The 18,949-nt window shown below is 36.7% G+C and overlaps 2 protein-coding genes across 14 annotated transcripts in view; one reads left to right on the top strand and one right to left on the bottom strand.

Moving 5' to 3' along the window:
- Positions 1 to 52: 52 nt before the first annotated feature.
- LOC306878455 (uncharacterized protein) lies at positions 53 to 18,362 on the bottom strand. Of its 11 annotated transcripts, none has more exons than XM_079430831.1 (13): positions 14,473 to 14,626; positions 13,618 to 13,665; positions 12,800 to 13,132; positions 12,445 to 12,714; positions 10,752 to 10,787; positions 9,269 to 9,592; positions 7,380 to 7,634; positions 4,474 to 4,503; positions 3,932 to 4,051; positions 3,740 to 3,813; positions 3,499 to 3,525; positions 3,133 to 3,179; positions 53 to 1,033 (listed from the first exon to the last, which is right to left on the bottom strand). In XM_079430831.1, exons 1-13 carry the CDS (start codon positions 14,564 to 14,566, stop codon positions 892 to 894), a joined length of 1,800 nt encoding a protein of 599 aa, XP_079286957.1. In that variant the 5' UTR covers positions 14,567 to 14,626; the 3' UTR covers positions 53 to 891. The 11 variants fall into 11 exon arrangements, with proteins under 11 accessions (XP_079286957.1, XP_079286953.1, XP_079286956.1 ...); XM_079430830.1 differs by having other exon boundaries at positions 116 to 1,033; positions 3,932 to 4,054; positions 14,473 to 14,639; XM_079430834.1 differs by lacking the exons at positions 53 to 1,033; positions 13,618 to 13,665; positions 14,473 to 14,626 and adding exons at positions 2,567 to 3,009; positions 18,057 to 18,137; positions 18,282 to 18,349.
- Positions 18,363 to 18,380: 18 nt separating this feature from the next.
- Positions 18,381 to 18,949, top strand: part of LOC306878453 (nectin-2-like) — a 69,694-nt gene continuing 69,125 nt past the window's right edge. For 2 of the 3 annotated variants that reach the window (XM_079430825.1, XM_079430824.1), the window contains exon 1: positions 18,397 to 18,826. In XM_079430825.1, coding sequence (XP_079286951.1) covers positions 18,778 to 18,826 — 49 coding nt within the window. In that variant the 5' untranslated portion in view covers positions 18,397 to 18,777. Of the gene's footprint in view, positions 18,827 to 18,949 lie in introns of all 3 variants that reach the window. The other variant, XM_079430823.1, reaches the window with a different exon arrangement.

The following is an 18,949-nucleotide window of genomic DNA, read 5'->3' as shown; positions in this document are numbered from 1 at the left end:
AGGAATATAACAGACACAATTACTCAAATAAATACATAAATGCACCATAATAACTGATAATAATAATTGAGCTTTATTTATGATCCCATTTTATGATGTATTTTTTTTTTTTGTTATCAACATTTTTTATTTTTCATACATAACACAACATAAAAAAAAACAATATATTAAGAAAATAAAATAATAAAATAAAACAACAGACACATACTCAACATCTCAAAGTCCAGTCAAAAGGAGGGAGAAAAGGAAGGACAGAAAAAAGAAACCCACAGAAGTCACTCCTCCATACAATCACGTATTTCAAAGAGAAAGCACTGCCAAGCATCAATGGTAGAAGGTTTGGCTCCATTGATTCGTGCTGTTGTACATTCACAAGACACTATTTGCATGAGGCTACGGATCCAATATGTTTTCCCACACATATGCGGTGTAAACCAGTTCTGTATTGTGGTCTTCTTCGCAGCTGTAAAACCAGCAAACAACATTCTCTTTTGCATCGAACTTATACAGAGACCAGAATCATCATTAAGAAGACACAAACTTGGGTTAACTGACCAATCAATTTTCAGTAAGGATGATAAAACCAGGTTTACATGTGTCCATAGACTGCTAGTGATAGGACATTCCCAAAACATATGCAGAAAAGTACCTGATGATGTAGTATTACATATATAGCAGTTGAAATTTGATTAGTTTCATTTTGAATCTTTTGGAGTTATGTATGCTCTATGAATGACTTTGAAGTGAATAAGACGATGCAACAGATTTTTAGATGTTAAACTGAGATTAGACCACACCCTCTCCCAGTCGACAGATAAATTAAGGTCAGATAATTCCCTATTCCAAATAGTTTTAACAGAAAGAGGTTTTATAATGCAATCAAGAATCTTATTATATATTAAGGAAGCAGATGGCCGACCAACAGATGGTGCAATCCAGTCCCGCATAGGATGAGAGGAAACGGGAGAAGACCAAGGAACGCCATACGCTTTGAGAGCGGAACGTAATTGAAGAAAGACAAAATATGCAGATGCTGGAAGACAAAATTTGGTTCTTAACGTCTGAAATGAACATAGGCCCTGGTTATCATATATATCACCGCACGTGTTTACACCTAAAGAAGACCAAGAGGGTTGGACAAATGGGCGATTTCCACATACAAAATTAAAATTGTGCCATAAAGGTGTACTATTACAAAATTTGAAGGGTCCTCCAATCCGACGTTCAACCGTTTTCCAGATTTTAATAGAATTGGCCACAACCGGACCAAATTTATAATTATCCCCTTTTTTCCCTGTGCCAGTAAATAAAATATCTTGGAGTCTATTTGGTTTAACCGTGTCAGCTTCAATCACTCTCCAAGAAACTGTAGATTGAGGATCAACCCAAGTATGAAGAGCCTTAAACTGGAACGACCAATAATACAGTTCAAAATTTGGTACAGCCAGTCCTCCTGTGCTATTAGGATGTTGTAATGTGGTAAGTTTAATTCTGGGGCATTTATCATTCCAGATAAATTTCGTAATTATGGAGTTAATCTCCCTTAAAGTAACCTAGAGGGGGAGAAAGCGGTAGCATAGAGAAAAAAAAATTAAATCGAGGTAGCAAATTCATCTTAACAGTGGAGATTCTTCCTTGGAGGGAAACGTTAAGATTCTTCCATCTTTGAATGTCATTCTTGACCTTAACTAAAATATTATTAAAATTGTCCCTGGCAATCTTATGAATGTTTTTATATATGGTAACGCTCAGATAGGTGAAAGAGTCCTTAATAGGGATGAATGAGGGAATAGAAGAATTAACTTTAATATTGTTAATTGGCATTAAAGCAGATTTGCTCCAATTTATTTTATATCCTGATAAGCTACTAAAATTATCAAATTCCTTAATTATATTAGGGACTGAAACATCAAAGTGGTCTAAATATAGAATAATATCATCAGCGTATAACGAAATACTATGATTATGATCATGAATCTTAATCGATACACTTCAGACTTCCTGATGGCTTGTGCTAAGGGTTCAAGAGATAGACAAAACAATAAAGGGGAAAGCGGACAGCCCTGCCTCGTTCCCCGCTGTAAAGGGAATGGGGGGGAAATAACATTACCAGTTATGACTGATGCTGCAGGTGAGTGGTATAATGTCTTAATCATAGAAATGAAGTGTTCACCGAAGCCGAAACATTGCAAAACTGCCCACATATAATTCCACTCTAGCCTGTCAAAGGCTTTTTCTGCATCAAGTGAAAAGACTGCACAAGGGGTTTTATGATGTATTTATTCATCATAAAATGGGATCATACATAAAGCTCAATTATTTGCTCACGTGTCTCATGTATTTTTATTTGCTGAAAAAAGTAGTCCTTATATGTTCATTTTATTTATTTCGTCATATTTAAAATTTTTATCAATCAATCAATCTTTTTTTTTTGCTGAAATGTCATTATGTATTAATTTTATGTATACATATTGATGTACTTATTTTTGTATAAATATTTTATGAAATATTAAATTTTCATAACTGTGCTGTGGATAAGTATTTCAGTACTGAGTCAGGGCCAGTTATCAATTGCTATATGAGTTTAATGTAACTTTACAAGACACAATATGTTTATAATACATAAAATGGCAACCATAGTTTTAAATTTACAGACATTTTCAAAGGTTTTTTCCACATATTTTGAATTATGTAATGTATTGATTTGTGTTTTGAGGTTAAAATAAAGGTCTATAAACTTAACTGAAAATATCTTTATTTTACCTGCATAGTACCCTTTTTCCCCCACATATTTACTTCTTACAGTGTACTATTATTGACATTATAAAAAAAGACAAATTTAGAAAACGTTTTTTAAATCCTCTGACAGTCTTTGAAGCAGTGCCATACTAGTAACAAGAACAGTTAAGTATCATAAGTTACGACACGTCACATATACATATTAAGTTTTATTTCAAATACAGTTTCACTGTAAATGTTTAATAAACTCAACCACAGCACTGGTTGTATCTGAAATGAAACACACAACACAGAGAAGGAACACATTATCAGGATAATTAATGCACAAAGAGCACATGAACAATGACGCGCCTGCCATGCCCCCCACATGACCCACAGCCAATCATGTCTCACCTATCTAATTCTTTATATACATCCATTTCCCCCGTTGGCTTGAGATCCTAAGAGAGAGACAAACAGGGACAAGGATGAGAAGGGCGGAGACGTCTCAGATTTATAGTTTGGCAGAGGTTTGATTCGGTTCATCTGCTAATATCAATAATGCAGGCGTGACAGAACTGGGAGGAAACACACACACACAGACACAGACACACACACACACACACACACACACACACACACACACAGACACACACACACACACAGACACACACACAGTCAAACAGATTGTAAAATGTTGGGACCTGGTTTTTGGAAGACAAACACACACACACACACAATTACTCATTGCTCTGCCTGAGAAGGACTATAATAACTCACCATGTAGACTGCGCCTTGGGGAGGTGTCTGCTCGGAGAAGAGAGGGAGAGAAAGAGGAAGGAATGAATAGATTTAATAATAGAGCAGAGATAGATATAAATTGAGAAAGAAAGACAAGGAGAGAGAGAGAATGAAAGAAAGAAAGAAGGGGTAGTAAAAATAGATTTAATAATACAGCAGGGGGGAGAAGGAGAAACGACAAGGTAGAGGGAGAGAAAGAGGTGCTGTGCATTTCAATCACCTGTCTTATATCATCAGGATTTTCATAGATGTTCTCCACCTCTCCGGAGTGGTAAGACAGCGATTGCTCGACACCTACGTAAACACAGACACATGAGGGCTTCTGTCCATCAACATCTGCCAGGGTGAACTGACAGCCTTCAGATCTTTGATGGACAGACTCAGGGGAGAAAAGACAAATGCAGGGCCTTACTTCGACGGGTGACGCAATAGTGCTGTCTCCATAGCAACACCCCAACAGCTACAGCAATCAGGGGGATCAGAAATAGGAGGAGTGAGAAGGTGGAAACATAAGAGGATGCTGAAACATCTTCTGCTGGGGGGAATGTGAGAAAGACAGAGAAAGAATCTCTAAGTTAAGTTACCCATCAGTGAGTGTGCAGAAGTGAGTGTGTGTGTGTGCATGTTTATGTGGTTTATGAGGACACAAATTTGTATAATGACATGGGTATGACAGAGGTATTACAATATGAAGGTGGTTTATGAGGACACTGCCTATGTCCCCGTAATTCAAAAGGCTTAAAAAACATACTAAATGGTGTTTTTTTGAAAATCTAAAAATGCACAAAGTCTCCTGTGAGGGCTAAGTTTAGGTGTAGGGTTGGTGTAGGGCAATAGCACACACAGTTTGTTCAGTATAAAAACCATTACGCCTATGGAGAGTCCCCATAAACCACAAAAACCAACGTGTGTGTGTGTGTGTGTGTGTGTGTGTGTGAGACTATCAGCACTCACCTGCAGGTGGCAGTGCAGGCCGTGGAGAAACTGTTGGATGTGCAACAATATATGAGTAGACAGGAATGTTAGAAAAGTATTCATTAATTCCAGGAAAAATTTAATATTTAAAATATAAATCAATCAATCAATCAAGCAATAAAATAAATAGTGGGACAGTGTATGTAACTTTAGATGCAAATACAGCATAAGCAGAAGAAACAAAAGATACCAAAAGTAGACATGATGTAATGAGTATTTAAATATCCCTGAATGCATGTATTGGAAAGATGAAGAGATATGGAGGATGAGGAAGAGAAATGAACAAAATATGTTTTGCATATGGTGAGGTGACATCATTCATGCATACAATGACTGGTGCTATTCTTATCTATCCGCTCTCAGTTTCACTGTTATCTTCATGTTGTATGATTGATGACACTGCTGTCTTTGAGATACCCTCTAATCATGATTTCAACTCCAGGAAAAAATAAATAACTGCGTAAAAATAATAATGTTTTTTTGCATCTGAACCTAGAAATTCAATTTTTGTCATCATTTGTTTCATTATGTAATTTACTGAAAATGTGGGCATCTGCTCTATCTCTCTTTGACAAATTAAATGACAGAGGCAGGGATTTGTGAATAAATAATTTGAAATGGTTTTGTGGAGCAGTTTAGTGGATTGATTGTAAAGATTCATTCACTAAGCAGATCTAGGGCTTAAATTTCAATCTGTTCCTCAGGCAAAGCTATCATATGACTTCAGAAGTCTTTTATGGACCACTCTTAGGGGACGTTCACACAACATATGTGTTTTTTTTTTTGCTTTCCACTTTTCCATAGTTTTTCTATGTAAACTTGCACTAGACATGTCTGATTATTACTATTGTGTCTCATGTATTTTGAAGTGTGTCTCACGTATCACATGGCATTCTAAAAATGTAGCACTCAAGTTCAAAGTTCAACTGCACCTCTAAGCATTTTCTTGCATTTTTTCCAGTACCCACCATCTCATGTTTTTTTCCATTCCACTGTGTTGCTTTTCCATTGTTTTCTATGTAAACATAGATTGGATCTTTTGCAATGTCTCACACATGACACAGCATTCTAAAAATACTTTTAAAGGGTTAGTTCACCCAAAAATGAAATTTAGCCCATGTTTTACTCACCCTCAAAGCATCCTAGGTGTATATGACTTTCCATACAAATCCAATCGGAGTTATATTAAAAATTATTCTTGCTCCTTCAAGCGTTTAGAATGGTTTGTAACCATAAATATGGTGTTTATAATATTTTAAATATGGATATTTTTCTTACAAAAACGCATGGATCCGCTACAGGAGGCGTTTATTCACCCCCCCTGGAGCCATGTAAGGCACGTTTTATTATGGATGCTCACGCTTTATTTGACTACTTTTGGACTGTTGAAAAAAAACACCCAGCTACTCTCATTCTAACGCTTGGAAGAGCAAGAATAATTTTTAATATACTTTGATTGGATGCTTCTGAAAGAAAAAAGTCATATACAGTTACTTTTAAAAGTAGTGCATTACAATATTGCGTTACTCCCTAAAAAAGGAACTAATTACGTTACTTTTTATGGAAAGTAATGTGTTACGTTACTTTTGTGTTATAAATATGAGCAGGGCTTGATTGTTTTTAATACAAGAAGCTCTAATTATAGCAAATGTAAAAGCCCTTTCACAAAAAGTGTAATCAATAAACCTCAGGCTGAAGGAAAAGTAAATTCACGTCTGTAAAATAGAACGCAGGAGAAGAAGGTTCAACACTCTTCAGCAATAAAAAAACAACAAAGCAATTGTTAGTTTATCTAAAGTCATTTTTGCTTAGTATGGTTGAACTGGATCATCAAATGTCAGCAGCAAAGACATTGGTTAATAAAATGGGATTAGATACATTTGTGCTATTTAACATTTAATTATTGCAGGTTTGCGTCATATTCTGAGTTTGCATTTCACTGTTTTAATTCATTTTGATGAATACTAAATCTGTTTTTTGCGAGTGACATGAATTAATGCACATTCACGTTTAGTCTAGAACTACAGTAACATGTTCACACAGCGCACTGTCAGTCAATAAATGGGAAAAAAGTAACTGTCGTTACTTTTTTGAAAAAGTAACTCAGATATTTTCTTGTAAATTAAAATGTAATGAGTTACTTTACTAGTTACTTGAAAAAAGTAATATTATTACGTAACTCGCGTTACTTGTAATGCGTTACCCCCAACACTGGTCATATACACCTAAGATGCTTTGAGGGTGAGTAAAACATGGGTTAATTTTCATTTTTGGGTGAACCAACCCTTTAAAAATACTTTTTAAAAATGCACCTCTAGTTCTGAGCTACCAGTACATTCTTGAAAATTTCTCCTTTCATGTTCCATAAAAGACAGAAATTCACACAGGTTTGAAACAACATGAGGATGAGTAAATGATGACAGAATTTTCATTTTTGTGTGAACTATCCCTTTAAATCAAGGTCAAAAGCAGAATTCTGCAGAAAGTGTATTTTCTGCACCCTGCTGCTCCAGAGACTCACTTGACACAGTTTTAAATAAACCATTATGATGGAGTTGGGTTTTATGAAATTGATTGGTCAAGGGACTCGCACATGATTGTGCTATAGTATGGTATATGACCTTTTCCGGTGACCTACATGATTCCACTAACTAATGTTCTCGTCACTGGTTCATTAAAATCAATGAAACACAGAAGGTCTATCACACAGAACAAAAATAACTCCTTTGAATAAATCTTCACCTGCAGTCTGGCCATTTTCCGTTTTTTAAATGTGAGTGTTGTCACCTTGACTTAAAGAATTTACAGCAAGAAATAAATAGCAAGAAGCAAAACAAAAGTGCCAGACAGAGAGAGAGAGAAGAATAGCATACACTTTCTCTCACCTATACTGGCCATTGTGACGGCATACATATATTGCACTGAGTTTCCATGTTTTAGATACAGAGTGCAGGCATACTGTCCAGCCGTCTCAGGGGTCACAGGGAGCACTACAGAGGTTGTGATCCGGTCCAAAACAGCAGCTGACTGCAGAACGCGTCTGGGATCCTGAACATACGACCACTTTACAGCTTTAACTTGAGATCGTTCTGAGTACATACAACTCAGATCCAGAGCGGTGTGGGATGACTTGGTGTATCCTGAGGGGCAAACCGACAAACAGATGATGAGAGAGGAGAAATTAATGCGAAGGGTTAAAATGATATATATTCATTAAACAGCCGGGAGTAGCCGGTCAGCTGAGCTTGACCATGACTGATCTACAGTGTCTCCTCAAACTCAAAGCAGTATCAATCCTGAGCTAATTGAGCTCCGTGTTTTCCACAGTAATGTCACAACCCACAGAACTGTCAGCGGCAACGGGCAGGTGTAATTACACATAATGAGATCTGTAATGAGGCCTACTAAAAAACATTACGTTAGAGAGAAGCAGGGGAGAGAGATATATATATAGAAAGAAGAGACAAAAGTAAAAGAATTGAGTGAGAAAAAGGAGAGCGGGAGGACGTAAGGGGAAAAGAGATTAAAGAAAGAACAGGGGGAGATCAGATTAAGAACGGTAGAGAAAGATGAAAGTCAAGACACTGACTGATTGACTCTTGCATGCTGAACTACTGTGATTGATAGAACCGCCTGTGCAATTATAAAATGAATCCAAGAGCAATGATGCAAGAACATGCATCATTAAGAGTCAGTGAACGAGTGTTCTGATGTGCACTCTTTGATAATGACTGTTTAATCGCAAAATGTGAAATGTTTTGAAAGGAAAAGTTGACAGAAGAATACAAATTCTGTTATTATTTTCACACCCTCTTTCAGTAGTTTTAATTCATCTGTGATCCAGTCAAGAAAACTGGTCCAAATGATTTGGTCACAAATTTGAATCATTCTGAATGAACTCACTGACTCAAATAACAACAAAAAACAAATAGCAATCTAAATTTAGTTCGGTTCATCACTCAAAGAATTATTGGCACCATAAGACTATAGGATATAGAGTTGCATGTACCATTTTTATTAGAATTTCATGGTTTTTTTGGAAGTTATTTATTTTACAAAAAAAAACAACAACAACAAAGACTGACTCAAACCAAACAGGTTTGATGAAGGTAAATTACAACAGAATTGTATTTTTTTAATTATATTTAAAGATTTAGCATGAAGGATTTATTTGTAGGCCTACAGATAATTTATTTTTAATTGATGTGCCCTCGTAATCTTTAATCATAATTAGCAAACGACAACAATCCAACCAATTTCCTGGTCTTCATTTTTTGTTTCACTCAGATACACATCACAATTAGGAAGAAAAGATAATTGAAATTTCTGTTACATGCCAAATTTAATATTACATTAATTTTATATTATAGATTTCAAATCAAATAATTATTTAATTTATTTATATATATATATATATATATATAGATAGCTGGAGCTCTGCTTTTATGCTGGCTCACTCGTAATTGGTAAGCAGTTACAGCTGGGAGCAATCAACTACCTGCCAGACAGATTGAGCAGAAAGAGCCAAGAAAAACAGGACATATAAAAAAAAAAATATAAATCAATAATTACTTCATCTCTGGACGTAACATTTGTAATGTCACAAAATGGCACTGAATATGTCCTACTGTAAGTGTGTCTGTTTTGAAATTATTTTATAGAGATTCCTAAATTACATAAAATATCAGACAGAAGATTGAGATATTCACACACCAGAAACCATTATGTTATGTCAAAAAGTTGTTGTGACTTAGATGTACACAAAAAATATTACCATGTAAAACACTCAGTCTGCTGGCTTGACTGAAAGCCTTGTCATCCAGGAAGACCTCGCACAAGTAGAATCCTCCATCATTCAGGGCTGGGCTTAACAGGAAGGAGAAGTTCCCAGCAGCAGCCAGGGAGGCGGGGTCTTTCAAATGTAGGTGGGGTTTGGTCTGGTTGGTGTAGCTCTGCCTCCAGCGGTCAAACTGGAATATGAGCTCCATTCTTTTTGAATCAGGATACTCCCAGTAGAGCAGCACATAGTCACCAAGGACAGGAGGACATGTTAAAGTGACCAGTGAACGAGAGAGGGCTGCCAAAGACCTTGGGACTCCTGCAGAGGACACAGGGTAGTGGAGAAAGGTAAAGTGACCTAGGGGAGACGAGATTCATTCAACACAAGGCAAAAGGCAAAAGAACATAAAAAAAAACTGAAGAAGCCAATCAAGTGAAAAAAAGGACTGTGATACAAGAACAATATTGTCAATTTGGATTGATCCCGTCCAAATAGTAATCCACTGTGCTGCTAGTCATTTTAGCCTCTTTGTTCTTCACACAGTCAAGCGAATAGAACATTATGAGTCCCAGAGCAAAGTCATATGGGCAGATATCAGAAACGAGACAGGCATGAAAATGGGGATTATGTTATTACGCTCAGTGAAAGCTCTTCAGAAACATTCTCCTCTCAGATTTAATAACCCTGATTAACTGTTTGCTGACACAACATTTGGGAAGAACAAACCATGTTTGTTTTGGGGCAAATAGTACAAATTGGGAAACTTTATTTAATTGTTGAGTTATCATTCAATATTACGGAAGCGTAATGCATTCACTTGAGGAAAAAAAAATCTACTCTGTTTTTCTGAATTAATGAGTTAATTATCTCAGAATTACGAGATAATTTTTCATTAAAAAAAGTTTTTTCTCTGTTTTTCTGAATTAATGACTTAATTATCTCAGAATTACGAGATAATTAAGTCATTAATCAGAAAAACAGAGCAAAAACTTTTTTTTTATGAAAAATTATCTCGTAATTCTGAGATAATTAACTCGTTAATTCAGAAAAACAGAGCAAAAACTTTTTTTTTCATTAAAAATTATCTCGTAATTCTGAGATAATTAAGTCATTAATTCAGAAAAACAGAGCAAAAACTTTTTTTTAATGAAAAATTATCTCGTAATTCTGAGATAATTAACTTGTTAATTCAGAAAAACAGAGCAAAAACTTTTTTTAATGAAAAATTATCTCGTAATTCTGAGATAATTAACTCGTTAATTCAGAAAAACAGAGTAGATTTTTTTTCCTCAAGTGAATGCAATACGCTTCCGTACAATATCATTCAAGCATTCAAAAAATGTATATTTAGTGATTTAAAAGAGCCTGATGGAGAATGTTTAGGTTTCATTGATTAGAGTAGGCTGCTGGGTAAATGGCATGTAAGGAAGGTCCATTTTATACACAATAGTATTCCAGTAACAAAAGAGCCTATTACCATGTGTCATGTCTGTGAAAGAAAACACAGCTTTCACTGAAAGAGAAAAAGAAAGAGTGGGACACAGAAAGAGAAAGTTAAGCGTTGTTTATAATAAGGCTGAGATATTTTAAATTTTTTTATGAATGTAGTCTCAGATCTGTCACATTGTTTTAATTAAATATTAATAAAACATTTACATTTAGACACAATATTGACACAATAACATAGTTACTGTCTATTTTTGTTTTGGCAGCAAGTGTAAATCGTGATAGATGTTATTTACACTAAGTGAAAATAGCATATTTTCTTAGCGATAGATGCTATTTAAAATAAGTGCAAATAGCGATGGAGTCTATTTACGCTAAGTGCAAATAGCAGTATTTTTTAACGATATGCTATTTACACTATAGGTGCAAGTAGCCATAGATTCTATTTACACTGTTAAAACAACAGGATTTTCTTTATTTCTTATTTACTGCAAATAGTGGCAATTATCTGCTCCTCAGTATTGTATATTATAAGTGCACAATTGTACAGTGTACTATAAGTGTACAGTATTGTACGCAATAATAGCGTGTTGAGTGTAAATTGTCCTTTTAATTCAAATTATTAAATGGATGCCACCTTATTGGGACAATAAGGCCCTCCCTGCACCTACCCTAACCCTACCCCATACTTTATTATCAACTTTTCGATTATTTCCTTAATTTTTATTGAAAATAAATGCCTTTCCGATGTGATATTTGAAAAGGGAGAAAAAAAGTTTAGTGGGTTCAACACGGTTGATTGTGTCAAAAAGCATGTGCTTAACCATCTTTGCCACTGAAGGTGATGTTTATAAAGCGCCTTTTATAGTGTTGACTACCCCAATTACACGTTGGTGGGCGGAGTTAGTGTAAATAGCCTCTGCCAACAAGGTGGGCTGTTTGCACTTAGCGTAAATAGACACGTTTTGCTTTTCATCAGTGAAAATAGTTCCAAACAAAGTCAAAACAGAATCAACCACTGCTTATGTGAGCAACACCCTGTAGTGGTGTAATCTTGAATTAGTCAGTGTTTTGGAATGAACTGGTTGTGAATGATTCATTGTCTCACAAAGACTACGGCTGCGTGTGAAATCGCAACTCTTTGTGCAGGTACGTATTTACTGTGTGAAAGTTAAAAAATTATGTTCAAATTTGAATCTGTGTAGTGTAAATGTAATTCAGATGTACAGTACTACATTCATCATGATGTCATTGTCATGTGACCTACCGGTGTCAATTGCATTGCTTCACTGCTATTAACAAATCCTAATCCAACTATACATCAACTATTTTTAGGTTCTGTTTATTATAAGCACATACTGCAGTTATGTCCTCTGCTGCTTTAAGTGCTCAAGCTCTTTAAATCAGGCTGGATTCTGATTGACAATGTTTTTATCACTCATCAGCTGGAAAAATTTCTGATAGATATTACAAAAATATAATTCATGTCTTGTTATTTTTATAGTTTAAAATGATTATTAAAACTTAGTAGCTATTGTTATCATTAGTGTATTTAATTATAGCGCCTCTAGATTTTCTGTTTCTAAATACAATAAAATAAGTATAAACTTTGGTTTTTTTGTTAGAAGAAAAAAATCTGCTACATTAAATCCTTTTTAAAAGATAACATTGACTAAGCAACTTATCTGACTGGCATGTTTTCAAAAAATATTTCCAAATCTCACCGTTCACTGTCACATTCACCCGGTGCTCCGAGACAGATGTGTCACTGTTACTATGGACACGGATTCTGCAGGTATAGACTCCATTGTCTTTACTGGTAACGCGAGGCAGCTTGCTGAGCAGACTACCCGTGCCATGGGAGATTTCAGTGTGTAGCTGTTCACCCGAGGGAGACACCCACGTTCCCCAAGCGGCTACGGAGGAGGGAGACACCTGAGCTGCCAGTCTCACAGTACTGTCCACTGTGACAGGGGGCGTAGGAGTGACAGATACTGCAAAAGAGAAGGAGAGAATACCTGGAGATATCAGACACATTGAGACACGAAGAACGGGTTATGGTGCAGTTGTATGGTCTACATTTAATCAGGGCGAGAAGAACAGTCTTCTCCTGTAGCTTCTTGTCATCCTGCTCAATCACACAGGAGTAGCGTCCTTGTGCAGCTGCTGCGGCCCTGAAGATCAGTGAGGCATCTGCAGAGATCCCAAACGTTCTGCCTCCAAACACTCTGCTGCTGCGTCCATCTGTTTGTCCATCGATGCAGTTGGCTGATAACAAATATGACCAGCGATCCTCCCTGGCTGACATCATCTTCCAGGTAACCAGTACAGAAGATGTGGGTGGCGAATCAAAGCAGGACAGTGTGACAGATGTGTCCTCACGTACCATGACCACATCATTCCATACATCACCTATATAAACCAGATTATTTAGGCACAAGAAGTCACACAGACTCTTTTACTGAAAATGCATTACATTTAGATAAATAAAACATATCATAGCACCCAAACATTCAAATTGGCTGAAAATGTACTCACCCTCACACCATACAAGATATCCAGATTTGGCGAGATTTAGAATTATTTCACTTGCTCATCAATGGTGTTGGGTTAGTTACTCAAAAAATGCAATATATTATGCATTACTAGTTACTCCTTTCAAAAGTAATATACTTATTACACTACTAGTTACATTACTTTTCCATTACACCCCAAAAACGTGGTAATTGCATAATTCTTTCAGCCTTGCAGAATCCATGAAAGTTACAGATAAATGAAGAGTATTTTAAACAATATTTTAAATGTTTGTTATTTAATAAAGCAGCAGCATAATAAAATCTGCAACAGTGCTCAAGCAGGTTGAACCAACCAAACATCTCACACATAACACTGCTCACCAATGGACCATGTGCAGTAAATGGGTGCCGTCAGAAAAAGAGTCCAAACTGCTTATAAAAACATAACAATGACCCACAAGCTGCATGTTTATAATATACAAATGCATCAAGACGATTTTAATTTTATATCATTGCAACTCAAAAACTGTTCTAAACAAATATGTCAGTGGATTTTGATGTGAGATGAAAGCAGGGATGAACTTTTGCATTGGAGGAAGCATAATTCTAAAATGTATTTCTACAGATCTGTGCTTGATGAAGAAACAAACTCATCTACATCTTGAATGGCATGAAGGTGAGTACATTTTCAGCAAGTATCATGCTATGAAGTGAAAGCAAAATGTTTAAAAATGAATAAAAATGATTTTCTATTAAGTCTGTCTTTTTACATACATTTAATACAACTTTTTTTCTCTCATTTTTTTTGCAGACCCTATTAAACCCCCTTTCTGCCCCCTGGGGGTCTCTAGATCCCAGTTTGAGAACCACTGTAGTGTAGTGTAAGCTGCCGTTATCTATGTTAATCAGCCCAATGCAATTTAGTGTCTCAGTGGTTCATTTAGATAACACAGAATCCCCCTTAAGTGCTTCTAGACCCTAATGTATGTTTGATTTTTCTGTATATTATTAAATGAGTTATACTTGGAAATTGAACTTTTCGAGCTTCAAGTTCAACTTTATTTCAGGCAACCTAAAGTGAAGAAATATTCCAATGGTGGGTGAAAAACAAACACATTATCTAAATATCTATGTATATATTAGATAAAAGATTAGTTTAAAATATAATAATGATGATGATAATAATAATAATAATATACACACACATATATATATAGCCTATATAGATTTTCATACCTGCCATGAGAGGAGAGATGAGGAAACATGAACCAGAAAAAATAAATATGAAAGCATGAAAATATTTTCCCATGGTGCTGCTATGAAGCAACATATTCTTAATAATTAGTTAAAGTGCAAGAACATGTCTTCTTTTCTCACATTTGACCACAACAAGACAGGAAAAGGGCCTGACTTTAAGAGCTGAGAGCAACATCTGACAGAAGCTGATAAACACAGCACATGTCAACACACATACAAAAAACCGGAAGCAATTTTACAAACATGGAGGCCGATAAAACAGAGCACACACTAATTTATATGCATCTATAATGAGATAAGTCGATGCTTTTATCTGCAGTCACATAGTTATGCTTCTGGCTTTAACAAGGAACATATAAGAACAAATAACACCTAATAAGCTCATTTCTGAACTCTAAATCATACGAAAAGTTGGTCGTCCATAAAACTGGCCAGAGCAGACTGTTAGACAAGAGTCGACTGTGGGAATTGCTTGTGAAAAGACAGAGAAAGAGAGAGAGAAAGAGCATAAGAAAAAGGATTTAGAGATGTAATCAGAAATGGTCTTCAGCTTCTGGCTAAATGTCTTTACATCCCCGTAAATGTCTTTAATTAAAGCTAACAGACTTATCAGCACCTCCAAGTCCCATTACCAGCTCAGCTCCTAATCACCTCTGAGCTAAAGAATAAAAGAGGGTCTCCAAAAAACGAGATAAAACTGAAGAAAACTGAAATGGAGAAAGGATGGATGGGGTAAATGAGCAGGGGATGAGAAACTTCAGAGAGAGCAAACTAGGGCAAAGCAGCTAATGAGAGTCATAGTACTGTACGTGTCATTGGCCCCGTGCAAACACTCAGAAAGAGAGACTGAGTCAAGAAAGAGAAATGCTTCGGTTATGATTTAATGGGGTGGTGGAAGGGACAGATACTGAATGTGACTAGGTACAAGCATTGTGCCTATAGGATAGACCTATATCAGCAGACACAATGATCTCACTCGAACATACAGATTTGGTCTCTGTGTTGCCTCCTATCTGAGGGGAAAAATCTGCATAACTTCTGAACAAAAGGTCATTCGGAGATGTAGATCTGTAGAACTGGAAATATTTGCGCTTATTTCACAGATGATCACGTGATGTTTTAGTTATATTTTACCAGCAGGGGGAGCGCTAGAGCTACCTGTACTAGTTCATTTACAACAACTCGACAACTTGAAACAAAACTTGGCCAAAATATATATTTCTGGCACTTGTTTCTTTGCATCACCGGTAACTCCACGAACCTCGTGATGAATGAATCTGCTTTCAACTGGAAACGAAACCAAAACTACAAAGAGGAAAAGCAAATCAAGCAAGAAACTAAACTCATAAAAGTGCTTATTCACAGGACAGCCATGTTTTATGCAACGCTCAGGAGCACACAGGGTAAACACACAAATCACCACAGAAAAAAGCCGACCGTTTACTATTAATATTTTTTGAAAACCATCTTACATACTCTTAGAATAAAACGGACTAATATGTAAATCTCTTTAAATAAAACAATCGCTCTGTGGTTTGTCTGAGAGGCTGCAAATATTCATTATTCAGTCTCCTTCACTGCAGTGGTACTGATATAGGGTAACTGCTAAAACACTTTTGTTAGCAAATCCATGCCTATTTTTTTTGAAGGGGAGAATACATAGCTAGATCTTAAACAGTGGCTCGTTTAGCATTGTTATATATCACAATATTGACCAGTAAATCTGCTCAGTGCAATGAATTAAGCCATTACAGAGGTAACAGAACAATTACTGTAAGCTGCTTTGAAACGATGTGTTTTGTGGATGCTATGCAAATAAATAATGAACCAAGTTGAAGATTCTTACTATTAGAGATGCCGAACAATGATACAATATCAAATAAATTAATGAATGAAACTTAATTCTTACAAACAAGTGGCCAGGGACCAAAGAGCTGCCACAGATCAAATTTCCATATATGATTTTCTTTAATTTGTAGTCTAATAAAATTAGAATATCATGAAAAAGTTGATTTATTTCAGTAATACCATTCAAAAAGTGAAACTTGTATATTAGATTCATTCATTACACACAGACTGATATATTTCAAATGTTTATTTCCTTTAATTTTGATGATTATAACAGACAACTAATGAAAGTCCCAAATTCAGTATCTCAGAAAATTAGAATATTGTGAAAATGTTCAATATTAAAGACACCTGGTGCCACACTCTAATCAGCTAATTAACTCAAAACACCTGCAAAAGCCTTTAAATGGTCTCTCAGTCTAGTTCTGTAGGCTACACAATCATGGGGAAGACTGCTGACTTGACAGTTGTCCAAAAGACGACCATTGACACCTTGCACAAGGAGGGCAAGACACAAAAGGTCATTGCTAAAGAGGCTGGCTGTTCACAGAGCTCTGTGTCCAAGCACATTAATAGAGAGGCGACGGGAAGGACAAGATGTGGTAGAAAAAAAGTGTACAAGCAATAGGGATAACCACACCCTGGAGAGGATTGTGAAACAAAACCCATTCAAAAATGTGGGGGAGATTCACAAAGAGTGGACTGCAGCTGGAGTCAGTGCTTCAAGAACCACCACACAGACGTATGCAAGACATGGGTTTCAGCTGTCGCATTCCTTGTGTCAAGCCACTCTTGAACAAGAGACCGCGTCAGAAGCGTCTTGACTGGACTGCTGCTGAGTGGTCCAAAGTTATGTTCTCTGATGAAAGTAAATTTAGCATTTCTTTTGGAAATCAAGGTCCCAGAGTCTGGCGGAAGAGAGGAGAGGCACATAATCCACGTTGCTTGAGGTCCAGTGTAAAGTTTCCACAGTCATTGATGGTTTGGGGTGCCATGTCATCTGCTGGTGTTGGTCCATTGTGTTTTCTGAGGTCCAAGGTCAACGCAGCCGTCTACCAGGAAGTTTTAGCGCACTTCATGCTTCCTGCTGCTGACTAACTTTATGGAGATGCAGATTTCGTTTTCCAACAGGACTTGGCACCTGCACACACTGCCAAAGCTACCAGTACCTGGTTTAAGGACCATGGTATCCCTGTTCTTGATTGGCCAGCAAACTCGCCTGACCTTAACCCCATAGAAAACCTATATGGTATTGTGAAGAGGAAGATGCAATACACCAGACCCAACAATTCAGAAGAGCTGAAGGCCACTATCAGAGCAACATGGGCTCTCATAACACCTGAGCAGTGCCACAGACTGATCGACTCCATGCCACGCCACATTGCTGCAGTAATCCAGGCCAAAGGAGCCCCAACTAAATATTGAGTGCTCTACATGCTCATACTTTTCAGTTGGCCAACGTTTCTAAAAATCTTTTTTTTTTTTTTGCATTGGTCTTAATTGATATTCTAATTTTCTGAGATACTGAATTTGGGACTCTCAATTGTTGTCAGTTATAATCATCAAAATTAAAGGAAATAAACATTTGAAATATATCAGTCTGTGTGTAATGAATGAATCTAATATACAATTTTCACTTTTTGAATGGTATTACTGAAATGGTATTACTGAAACTCATGATATTCTAATTTTATGACCAGCACCTGTATATTCACCATATTGTCCAGTCTCCGCTGTAGCTCCCATGACCTAAATTCCCAGAATGCATTGCCGCTGTGACGACACATTCCCAGACTCTATTTGAACAGATTAGAAATATTAGCTACATTGTGTTACAATATTACACATTAAAAGTGGTCTCGAATGGGTTAAATGATCGTTTAGTTGCCTTGAACTTAAAATAGTACAACGGTCAAAACCTCGTTAAAGTTGGAAAGTACCAAAGCGTTTCCTGAATTTTAGGCAGCCTGCCGCGCAGGGACCGTCCTCTGTTGAAACTCCGGCTCATGCCACGTGACGCTGTATGACATCACACGCTTGTGTCCAATGAGCGGCGCGTCTGCTGGAGTTTCAACAGAGTCCGGTCCCTGCGCGACAGGTTTGATGAGTCTCCAGCGTCTGTGAAACCTCAAGCTTACTCACCGTATGTTTATTCACCTGTAGGGCGTTTTTACCTGGTCACAGTTTCGGAGGACTTGAGCTATCAATACAATTGAGAACGGAGTTCTTCTGACTCTAGAGGAACGCGCTGAATACAGCCGCGCACTTCAACATTAAGTTTCTGCGCTCGTCCATTAAAGGAAACAAGAGGAACCACGTAGCGCTTTTGATCTCCATCTGACTATCTTGGTTTGTTTTTGGGGACTCTGAGCTGACTGAGTTTAACAAGCGGAAAACCGACAAATTTTAAAGGTGGACAGTCCACCCTTCCCTCCGATGAACATGTCAGGACTGTTGAGCGCACTCATTCTCCTAATTATTCAAGGTAAGACATATCATATCATGTTTAAATAGTAAAATGAATAACTAATTGTTGCCGGTTATAAAATACAGTTCTCTTTTACATTCATGTTTATAGATAACCTCAATCAAAGCGTTTGCGCAACTA

This window comes from Barbus barbus, assembly GCF_936440315.1.
Source record: "Barbus barbus genome assembly, chromosome: 12".
NCBI classification, from domain to species: Eukaryota; Metazoa; Chordata; class Actinopteri; order Cypriniformes; family Cyprinidae; genus Barbus; species Barbus barbus.
This window is presented reverse-complemented; position numbering and strand designations above follow the sequence as displayed.